Genomic DNA, 11,993 nt, shown 5'->3' on the forward strand with positions numbered 1-11,993 from the left:
AGTTTTGCTACTCATCTTGTTACTACTACATTTATCTTTTCTTTCTTTTTCTCCTCACATTTATACATTTATTTCTCCTTTTCTTTGTCTTTCCTTCAGTTTGTACATTTCATTTTGTCTTCATAACTTTCTTTCAGACTTGCTTTCTCTCTCTCTCTCTCTCTCTCTCTCTCTCTCTCTCTCTCTCTCTCTCTCTCTCTCTCTCTCTCTCTCTCTCTCTCTCTCTCTCTCTCTCTCTCTCTCTCTCTCTCTCTCTCTCTCTCTCTCTCTCTCTCTCTCTCTCTCTCTCCATACATTTATACATGTATCATTCCTCTTCTTTGTCTTTCCTTTAGTTTGTTCAGTATCTTTGTGTCCATAACTTCCTTTCAGATTTGCTATCTGTTTTGTTATTGGTATATTCTCATATTTCCTTGTTTTTTTCTCTTCACACATTTATACACTGGTCATATTGTTCATCTTTTGTCTTTACTTCAGTATGTGTAGTTGTGGTTTCTTTTTCTTCATAACTTCCATTCACAATTAATACCCATCTTGCGACTGGTATATTTTCCTTTCCTTTCTTTCTTTTCTCTCTCTTCTCTTTCTTTTGCACATTTATACATTTCTTTTTCTTTTTCTTTTTTCTTGAGTTTGTGTAGTTGTAATTTCTTTTCTTCATAACTTTCTTTGAGACTTGCTACCGATCTTCCTTCCTTTCCTTTCTTGTTTTCTCTTTTCACACATACACGTGTCATTTCTCTTCTCATGTTTTTCCTTCAGTTTCTATAGTTATTTTGTCTTTTCATAACTTCCTTTCAGACTTGGTACCCATTTTGTTACTGCTACACTTATCTTTCCTTTCTCCCTTTTCTCTTCACATATTTATACACTCTTCCATGTCTTCTTTTGTCTTTCCTTCATTTGGTGTAGCTGTGATTTCTTTTTCTTCATAACTTCCCTTCAGACTTGCTTTTTATCTTATTACTGGTACATCCTCCTTTCCTTTGTTTCTCTTTTTGCGCATATAAATATTTATCATTTATTCTTTTCTTTCTCTTTCCTTCAGTTTATACAGCTATTTTGTCTTTTTCATGATTTCCTTTCATACTTGCTACACATCTTGTTGCTTTTCTTTCCTTTCCTTTTATTTTCTATTCACACTTTTATACACTTATTTCTCCTTTCTTTTATCTTTCCTTCATGTTTATGCAGGTATATTTTGGCTCCTTCATGATTTCCTTTCAGACTTGGTACACATCTTGTTGCTGTTACATTCACCTTCTCTTTTTCCCATTCACCTTAATCTTAGCTTCTCTTCTTTGCCTTTCATTTAGTTTGTACATCTTTTTATTTCTCTACTTGATAACTTCATCCTCATAGCTCTCTATTATGTTGCTGGTCTCTTCTCTTTTCCTGTTTAGTAATGTGTTATACCACTGCTATATATCCCAGTGTGGGTTTTATTAAAGGTGTTGTTAGTAGTATTCTCTTCTTTTTTTTCATCTACATTTGAGTGTCGCTTTCATATTTGCCAAGTAATACATAGGTTTCTTTTTCTAATTTATCTGATCCTGTGGTGTTAGTTTCTTATCCATCACTACTCCCAGAACTCTTTGTATCTGTTTTTGTTTTCCAGATCTCATTACCAAGGCTGTTGTCCCATTTATGTCCTCTCTCACTATTCCCAAGTCTCCTATCTCTGCTGTCTTCATACTACTACTACTACTACTACTACTACTACTACTACTACTACTACTACTCATTGGCTTACTTATACCACCGCCAAGGTCTTCTATCAGTCATTTTTAACGGAATCATGTGACACTTACCAATGTTAAACTCCATTGCCCATTCTCTGCTCCACTCATTCAGTTTGACGAGATCTTCCTCATAACGTTTTTGCTGCAGTCTTCATTTTTAATTTTTGTATTTTTGGCATTATCAGCAAGTTGGTCACATAACTGCCCTCTACAACCTTACTTTATATTCTACATACCTTATTTATTAAAGTGCTGGGTCCCTTCAGTGTTGGTGACCATAGATTGCCACACCTCTCTATCTCTTTACAGTGTACATCCAGCTCTTCTTCCACCTGTTGTTCTTCCTACTCCATCCTTGTACTTCTCCCTTTGTCTGCCTCTTATAAATATTTGTTCTTCCTTTTCCATCCTTCTACTTCTCTGTCTCTGTTATACATATTTGTTTCTTGCTATTCCTTTCTTGTACTTCTTCCTTTGTCTGTCTTGGTTATACATGTTCTTGCTCTTCCATTCTTGTACTTTCTCCCTTTGTCTGCCTTGTTTATATATGTTCTTGCTATACCAGCCTTGTACTTCCTTCCTTTGCCTGCCTTGGTTATACATGTTCTTGCTATGCCATTGTTGTACTGCCTTCTGTGGTGTGCCTCATGCTTATTGATTAAAGATGTTTATTTGCACCAAAACTGAACCTGAAGCAATTCCACTTGTCACATTCTCACAAGAGGAATACTGTTTCTATTTGCTTAATCTCTTCAGTACCAGGATGCATTTTCATGTTCATTCTGGTTAATATTTGGCAATTTTATACAGCCTCAAAAATTTGTGTGGGGGATTAAAATAGTGAAGATTCTGGCTATTAATCTTCTGACGTCCATACATCCTTCCTAAAGTAAATAAAATCATTGAATCATACTCAAAACTCTGGTAAAAATGCATCCTAGTACTGAAGGGATTAAAACTTTTCTCCTTTCCATTCTTTTTAGTCTTTCTGAGTCTTTCATCTGTGTTAGTGAATTTCCTTGAACTCTTTTGGTTGTTATTTCCACATAAGCCTCTGATGAGGGACTGTCAAACACTTTAATGAAATATGTAGTGAAATACAAGTAAATGCTGTCCTCTAAACCATCACCTTGTTGTCTTTCTCTTACTCTTGTGTTGTAAAAACTTGCCAGATTTATAACACGTTTCGTTTAACTTCATTTTGACATCCTGATATAATTGAACTTCATTTTGACTTCCTGATATAATTTAACTTCATTTTGACTTCCTGATATAATTTCCTTCCTTTCTAAGTGTTCTAGCAAGTTTCCTTTGTAGTTTTGCACATGACACTTGTTGTTCATGTAATTCTGTAGTGGAATGTGTCTTATCTGCTTCCATCTTTTTGGTATAATGGAACTAAATGTGCTCTTTCTGATTCCTCATATGCCTTCCTTGTCTTGTTGGTTCTTGGTGTGTGTGTGTGTGTGTGTGTGTGTGTGTGTGTGTGTGTGTGTGTGTGTGTGTGTGTGTGTGTGTGTGTGTGTGTGTATTTACCTAGTTGTAGTTTTACAGGGCCTGGACTTTATGCTCGTGTGGCCCTGTCTCCATATCTACACATCCAATTTTTCTTTCCAATTTTTCTTTAAAACTATGCACACTGGTTGCTGACACCACTTCTTCACTCAAAGTGTTCCAAGTCTCCACATCTTTGCGGGAAGCTATATTTTTTTAACATGTCTCAGACATCTTCCCTTCCTCAGTTTTTTACTATGCGATCTTGTGCTTCTAGTGTCATATTCTTCTCTCAGGATTAGTTTCTCATTATCCACTTGATCCATTCCGTTAATCAATTTGTAAATTTGTATCAGATCCCCTCTCTCTCTTCTCTGTTCCAGGGTTGGTAGATACCATAGCTTTTAGTCTCCTCATATGTCATCCCTTTAAATTCTGGAACCATTCTTGTAGCCATATTTTGTAGTGTGTGTGTCTGTGTGTGTTCAGTGACTGCCTAAAACAAAACAACATCGTTAGGATGTAACAAATAAGGATGTCGCTAAACCAAGTACACTGTAATGAAAGAAAATTGGCCAAATGATATTATTACAATGAATGCAAACTGACTTTACTTCTGCATTCTATAAGACACAACATGAAATACAAACACACACACATCTGCAGCCTCAAGGTTGACTGCTGCACCAAGAGACTTTTCTTACCTTGATGAACCCTTTCCTCTCATCTGTAACTGGACCATGTTCTGAATTACTTCTGTGCCCCACCATTACTTTCAATAGTCTCTTATTGAAGTTACACTGGTTTTTTACAGGTGTTTTTACGGTTCTTGTGACAGATTAATAGGGTTTCTACATCATTGATAAGAAAAACACTTAACCCTTTCAGTATCATGGTGTATTTTCATATTCGTTGTATCTACTATTTGGTGATTTTATATAGCTTCAGAAACTTATTTGGAAATTAGAATAATGAAGACTGGCCATTAATCTTTCAACCTACATAAACCCTTCTTAATGTCAATGAAATTGTCTAATCATACCCAAAACTTATGGTAAAAATATGTCCCAGTACTGAAGGGGTCAAGAATTTGGCTAATCATCTGTGTCCTTTGAAAATAGTTGTGCTGAATAGTGGTCTTTGTTTTGTGTCTTCTTGCCATCTTAGACAAAACAAAGAGACTACATAGGTGCTTGTGAATTACTGGCAGGGTTTTCTTTTTCCATGTAAGAAGGGAAACTTGGCTAAGGACAGCAAAATAACCAAACAAAAAGGTTCACTGAGATGCCAGTCCCCGAACATGGTCAAGAGAGTTAGTCAAAAGAAAGAGATGAATGTCTTGAAACCTCCCTCTTAAATGAGTTCAAGTTGTAGATAGATGGAAACACAGAATCAGGCAATGTGTTCCAGAGTGTACCAGAGAAAGGGATGAATGATTGAAAGTACTGGTTAACTCTTGCACTAGAGAGGTGAACTGAATAGGGATGAGAGAAAGAAAGGTTATTGTAGAGGAGCGAATAGAGAGTACTAGTTAACTCTTGTATTAGAGAGGTGAACAGAATAGGGATGAGAGAAAGAAAAGAAAGGTTATCATAGAAGAGTGAATTGAGAGTACCGGTTCACTGTTGTGTTAGAGAGGTGGATAGAATAGGGGTGAAAGAAAGAAGAGAAAGATTATCATAAAGGAGTGCATGTGAGCAAGAAAATTTAGTAATTCCATTTCCAGGTTAAAAAATGGTTCCCTTACCTCAAGAACAAAACCAGCGATCCTAAGAACTAGAAAAAGAAAGCACTCGGAGAACGAGGATGAGCGGCAAGTGAAACAGCCTCGGGTCGACCCAGTAGACATGGTAAGTAGGTGGTGGTGGTGGTAGTAATGGAGGTGTAAGTGGTGACAGTGGTGGTGGTGGAAGATGAGGGGGTGAGAGAGTGGTAATGGTGGTGATGGTGGAGGTGGAGGAGAAGGAGGAGATTTAAGGACTTTCTGTGGTGTTTGTGTAGTGAAGGTTCTTTAACACAAAATGATCTGTGAGAGGAGTGTTGTGGTGAGAGGCAACACAGGATGGTGCTGTAGTACTCTCCACACTGAAGAATACATCAGATGTGTGAAAATTTAGTCCTTTTCTTTGGTGAAGGTTCATTAACAACATGTGGTGAGAGGAAACACAGACTGACAGGAGTAAGTTGTTTTTCACACAGAAGCAAACAGCACTTGTAAGTGAAGTAAAGTCCTTGTTTTTCATCTCTGAGGCTGGCATTCTAATTGTTTATTTGTTTATTTATGCATCTATTTATTTATCTTTATCTTTGTTGGCCATGGTCAGTGCCTCTCATGCATCTTCTTTTCAAAGGTTTACTAGTTTAATTTAGTTTTTTTTTTTTTTTTTTTTTTTTTTTTTTGTTAGATTAGGCAAGCTTAGTTTAGTAAGGTTAGGTTAGGTTGGAATCCCCACCACATTGCATTCACTGACCTGCCACACGTCACACATTCCCTGACTTGGTGTGTTGCCGTTGCAGCCCGAGCCTCTGGGGACGTCACCTCCAGTCTCAATGTTGACAAGGACCGCTCCTCGGGCTCTGATGGCGCCGTCCCTGAAAACTGGCTCAAGTGAGTGCAGTTCATCACATGTACACCTTGACTTACTGTTCTGTTTTTGTTCACTTTACAGGAAATGATTACTGATGTATTTGTCTTTTCACTGCCATTGTTTACTTTCATGCTGAACAGAGGAGTGTACTGTGCGTCAGTCTTGTGGTGTAAGCAAGTGTGTGTTTTTTTGCTCGGTCTTTACTGGACTATGTTTCTTTCAAGTGTTGTGTGTATTACTTGCATGAAAAGCCTTACCTTTCCTTCATATGCAGAGCTCTTTAGTAATACCTTTGTTTTTTGCTTTTGTTTTCCTTTTTAGTGTTTTTAAGTTATCTTCAGATCATTTTTACATTTTCTTAGTTGTTTAGTGTTAAGTTTGCCCAAAAGACTTTGTCCTTTCAAAATTGTTCTGAAGCTTATAACTGTATCACTGACAAACATAATAGTGTTTAAAGTCTTTAGATGCCGTAGATGCTATAATGTTTGTCAAATAGTTTTGTGTGGTTAATTTTCTTGATACATTACTCAATACTTGATCTAAAGCAAGACTACAAACTCTGCCAGGTTCCGAGGGCTGACATGCACAACGGCACCTCAGCTAAGTCGAAAGCTAACACTACCAAAGCTGGGATGGGCTGACCAGGGGCAGGTGTGGGCCCTCATGTGCAGGAAGGACCGCATATACCCACGCTGCCCTAACTACCTGGTGAAACACCCGTCCCTCCAGGCCCGCATGAGAGCCATCCTGCTGGACTGGCTAACTGAGGTAAAGTGTTATTCTCCCTTTAGTGGATGTAGAGGCTTGTTTTGTTTGTATCTTAGACTAGACTGAAGTGATTTATTCTGTCCGTTTGTTGTAGATGTATACACAAATATTGACTGGGTGACTGAGGTGAAGCATTATTCTGGCCTTGTTTAAGTGTAGATGCTTGTTGTCTAGGTATCCTTGACCTGACAAGTGATTTATTCTGTCTGTTTGTTAGAGATACATACACAAAGCTGGACTGAGTGACTGAGGTGGAGCATTATTCTGGCCTTGTTTAGTAGTTGTAGATGCTTGTAGTGTATCCTTGACTGATTGAAGTGATGTATTCTGTCTGTGTTTGTTGGAGATTCATACACAAACATTGAGTGGCTGACTGAGGGGACGTGTTATTCTCTCTTTCGTACATGTGGATGCTTGTTGTGCATCGACCTTAATGAAGTGATGCATTCCGTCTATTTGCTTACACATTGGGTGGCTAACTGAGGTGGAGATATATTTTGGCTTTCTGTCTTTGTAATTGTAGGTGTAGGGCTTTTTTTTTTTATTAGTTGCATATACTGTACTTACAAAACCATTACTGTGTTCTTGATTGAATAACTTAAGTACAGGTTTATTATGGTATTATCAATCAAAGAAGCATAAACTTATTTTTGCATATGTATATTAGTGTTTGTGTGTTTTCAGTACACCATCCCATTACTTCCATATTTTAGGTGAATGATGTCTAACTTTTCTTGGATGGTCTGTGAAGTACTTTACTTTTGCCTGTTTGCCTGTTTACATTTTATTACTTCCGTATATTAAGTGAATAATGGAGAGTTTTCTTGGAAGATGTGTGAAATTTGGCTGTTGACATCCCATTACATCAATATTTTAGGTGAATAATGCTCAAGTTTTCTTATCAGGTGTGTGAGGTGTTCAACTTCCACCGAGAGTCTTACTACTTGGCCACAGACTACATCGACCGCTACTTGGCGTGTACCGAGGATGTCCCCAAGCAGCAACTCCAGCTTATAGGTGAGTGTCTCCCCTCCCCCTCCCCACATACAGTCTTCCTCTTCTTCCTCTTGTTATTGTTAATGTTCTTTGTCTTGTTCTTATTTCTCTTTTTCCTCTTTTTCTTGTTCTTTCTCTTCTTCCTCTTGTTCTTTTTTTCTTCCTCTTCTTCCTCTGCCTTGTTAATTCATAGTGAAGTCAGCCAGTCATTTGTTATGGATGTTGTCTTCTTTGTGGTGACTGCTCCTCCTGCCCAAGTTTTCTCAATAATTTATTTTTCTTTTCTTTTATTTTTTTGAGGAATTCTGGTCAGAGACTACAAAAAATTTTAAAAAGATAAATAAAATGAATATGTAAAGTAAAAATGGTGACAATTGGGTGTTAATTTGTTGGTGTATTTTTTCTTTTTTTTTTTTTTTTTTTAGTTTTAAGGAACTTTGATAGGCTGATTTAAATTATTTTCTTGGTTGTTTTGTATAGGATAATTTTGTAATGTATCGAGTTATCTTTAGTTTTGGTTCAGGCGTGTTTTACTCGTCAATACCCAACTTCATTATGATTTGTGTAAAGAAACTCACTTCACACTTCATTGCTGTTGTGTGTTGAGATTCCAAATTATTTTGCTAATGTCTGAAATTGTTTGTTTTTTTCAGGTATTACTTGTTTATTCATCTCTGCAAAGATTGAAGAAATTTATCCAAGAAATTTATCCGAGTTTGCCTATGTAACGGACGGTGCTTGCTTAGAGAACGAAATTTTGGAGAAGGAACTAGTCATTTTAAAGGTAAGCCAGTCTGAAGGTCACATGCATTACTGGCCCATCATCACCTGTCATTATTAACTTACTGTGCATTACTGGCCTGTCAAACTTAACCCCTTCAGTACCATGACACATTTCCATATACATTCTCCTTACTATATGGGGATTTTACACAGCTTCAGAAATTAAAACATTGAACACTTGGCCATTAATCTTCTGATCTTCATAGACCCTTCCTAATGTCAATAAAATCATCTAATCATACTCAAAACTCAAGGTAAAAATCCGTTCCAGCACTGAAGGGTGAAATTTAACCCCTTCAGTACTCAAATAAATTTTCATCATGAATTTTTGGTTTGATTAGACAATTTTATTTACATTAGGAGAGGTCCATGGAGGTCAGAAGATTAATAGTCAAAGTCTTCACTGTTTTAATACCCACATAAGTTTCTGAAGCTGTAAAATCATCAAATAATAAGCAGAATAAACATGAAAATGCAGCAGTGTTGAGGTATAAACACTTAATTTTTGTATCATTGCTTTGCTCACAGTTTTTGTGCTGAAGGTAATGATCTTCAGTGTAAACTTAACTCATGGGCTTTAAACTAATATTTTTCTTTCTTTCAAAGCGTTGAGATATAAACTGACTTAATTTTTGTATCTTTGGTGTGCAGAAACTCAACTGGGACTTGTCGCCCATCACCTCCAACACGTGGCTCAGCACATACATCCAGCTGGCCCACGACATCTCCCAGCCTGACACCATGGAGGGAAAGGAGGAGGGCGATGACCACGGCTTTGTCTTCCCACGCTACTCCCCTCTGGCCTTTGTACAGGTGGGTGTGCTGGGAGGAGCTGAATGGTTTGGGTCATGTATAGCTACTTGTTGAAGCTAATCTCCTTTTCTGAATGTTTGAACTGCTAAATAAAGTTATGAGTGATGTAATGTTGAAGGGTGATGACCATAACTGTTCCTTGCTGCTTCCACCTTGCCTTTATATTGTTGCTGTGTGTGTGGGTGTGTTGGGAGAACCAGACTGACTTGGCTCAATGTTAACCGTGTTGGAATAGATTATAATAGTGATATGTAAGGTTTATTAATGAGCCATTTGTTACACTGGAAATATACTGTAGATTGATAGCTGAACACAAAAACTAAGATTGATTTTGGAATGGGTAACTGTTGAGGTTATGGGTGATATTTTGTTCTTTTTCCTGGTTTACAAATGGTCAGTTTACAGTCAGAAGTGAAGATTTAAGAAGTTATTTGGATATGGTAAAGATTAAAGAAAAATGTGCTTCATCCTAATTTATGAATTTATTACTAAGTTTAAGAGTAATAATGTATGACTAGGGCAAGGTGGAGGCTCTGCTGCCACACTTCTTTGTGTTGTGGCACATCTGGTTGGTATAGACAGCTCATTTATGAAATGGGGAATATTTTGATGTTTTCCCTGAATGAGCGTGTGGATAAAATGTCTTATTGATAGATAACTTGTTGACAAATTGGGAGTCATTTTTCTTTTTATTATGTGGGAGGATGTATAAAATTAAGTAGTTTAATGTTGATGTTTGTATTGTTGCAGGTGGCAAGGCTACTGGACCTGTGCACACTGGAGATGTCCAGCCTGTCCTTCACCTCCAGCATGATAGCGGCCACCGCCATGTGCCACGTCATGACCCCTGAGCTGGCCACCAGCGTGTCGGGCTTCTCTCTGGACGACCTCAAGGAATGCTATGACTGGATGGCGGCGTTTGCCATCACGGTGCATGAGATGGGGCCGGTGCAGCTCAAGACCTTCAGCAAGGTGGCACAAGATGACATGCACAATATTCAGACACACTCTGTGGACCTGGAAACTCTGGTACGTTGAAAGACTGTGAAGTGTTGTTGTTTTTAGGGTTGTTATTTTGTCCGCTCATCAAATGAGAAGTATGACGTCCTTGAACATGTATGATAATTGTGCATTGCTTGTGTTCAACAGGAGAGGGCACAGATCAGGCTGACTCAGATCCGGTCGTCGTCGTCCCGCAAGAGCCCCGAGGTGTCAGAGGTTCCCGTGGCCATGCTGACGCCGCCAAAGACGGATGAGAAGGCAAGGATGGTCATGGAGTATTCTGGGTAGTAGTCGGGGCTGTTGGGGAATGAATTGAAGCATTGGTACACATTCCATCGCTGCCGGCCGGCTGGGACTTCTTAATGTTGTTGTTGTTGGGGTGAGTGATTAAGTTGTCCCGGCGTGACGGTCGTGGTGGCAGCCGGTGGTGTGAGTTGCTGTTTCATGTGGCCATTTTTATACATATCAGGCATGTCTGGCCATGCTTATACATACATATCAAAGGCATTTTTAAGCTAATAGAGGCAATATAACATGAAAATGTAAAAAACTTTGTATATTTGCTTTATGTTATTTGCATGCTGTGCAACAATAGTCCAGTAAGCTGTGAATGTCAGAGGAGTGATGAACATGTGAGTGTGTAGGACAGAGTGTGCTAGTGCCAGTGTGTAGAGGAGCGACGGGCTTTGTGGTAACTTTTACACCATGGTTTTACTACTTATTGTAGAATGATCACTTGATAATTTATTAATTTTCAGGCTTTCTTGTTAAAGCTGATGGTTTTAGTTACTTTAACTTATATTGTACATAATAAGGTACATATGTGTACGTAGAAAAGTAACATCAAATAACATTAGTTGAAGTACGAAGTTAAGGATGTGTACGATTATTGTGGATTTGCGTGATGTGCCTGTAATGGGCATTGTATATATCAGAATTTGCCTTAAAAACAATTCTAGTCTTTTTTTAAAGGTATCGCAGTTTTACGTATTAGCGCCAAGTGCAATGGTGTTCTGTAGGGGCGTGAGAAATACCTTTTTGAACACAAGTTTTCCTTTTTGCGCGTTTTGCTCGGAGAAACTTTACCGCAGAGAGGATGTTTCTGTCTGATTTGTGTCTGGGATTGTGATTCTACAAGGCTGTTGGAAGCATGAAGGGAGTGTAGAGGGAAGTCAGAAGCCATGCAAGGTTAATGTCACTTTGAGAGGGTTATTGTGCCAACAGATCTGCCATGACGGCATATCAGCATTTATTTGTGTACTGTAGCAACAGGGCATTGTTTAAAGTATTGATGTGATACAGAATAACTAAAGAAGACTTTTCTGCCGTGGCCATCCCACTGTGGGAGTTCATGGGAGGAGCCACCAGATACACGTTGACTTGTATAGATACATTGACATGATACAGGAATAACATTAAAGAAGACATGTCTACCATGGCCATACCCTCACGGGAGTTCCTGGGAACAGGCACCAGATCTATGTAGACGTGTGCTGTAGATACAGTGACTTGTTATGACAAACCTGAAAGACCTTTACGTACATGCTTTTAAAAAAATAAGAAAAATGGAGTTATTTGGAGATGTTACAGCTTAACATTTACTTTGGAATTTTATGAGTTGGAGGATTATTAACTACTTTTAACATTATTGTTTGTTGTCATCCAATTACTGTTTTAAAGAATGCAAAATTTTCTGTTTGGAGGTGGAAAAAAAAGTAGGCTGTTTATGAGTAACATTTTGTAATTTTGCAAGTGTTGAAATTACAAACATAAATAAAACTATTTTTATGTAGATTAACTTTCAACT

General features: G+C 38.0%; 1 protein-coding gene across 1 annotated transcript in view; it reads left to right on the forward strand.

Moving 5' to 3' along the window:
* The window catches only part of LOC123507815 (G1/S-specific cyclin-E-like), a 16,813-nt gene extending 4,835 nt beyond the window's left edge, over positions 1-11,978 (forward strand). Inside the window, exons 3-10 of the mRNA XM_045261028.1 lie at positions 4,963-5,090; positions 5,754-5,844; positions 6,391-6,592; positions 7,498-7,609; positions 8,242-8,372; positions 9,023-9,184; positions 9,935-10,213; positions 10,334-11,978. Coding sequence (XP_045116963.1) covers positions 4,963-5,090; positions 5,754-5,844; positions 6,391-6,592; positions 7,498-7,609; positions 8,242-8,372; positions 9,023-9,184; positions 9,935-10,213; positions 10,334-10,474 — 1,246 coding nt within the window. The 3' untranslated portion in view covers positions 10,475-11,978. The remainder of the gene's footprint in view (positions 1-4,962; positions 5,091-5,753; positions 5,845-6,390; positions 6,593-7,497; positions 7,610-8,241; positions 8,373-9,022; positions 9,185-9,934; positions 10,214-10,333) is intronic.
* The last annotated feature ends 15 nt before the right edge of the window (positions 11,979-11,993 follow it).

The sequence above is a fragment of the Portunus trituberculatus genome, chromosome 23 (genome assembly GCF_017591435.1).
Source record: "Portunus trituberculatus isolate SZX2019 chromosome 23, ASM1759143v1, whole genome shotgun sequence".
Classification (NCBI taxonomy): domain Eukaryota; kingdom Metazoa; phylum Arthropoda; class Malacostraca; order Decapoda; family Portunidae; genus Portunus; species Portunus trituberculatus.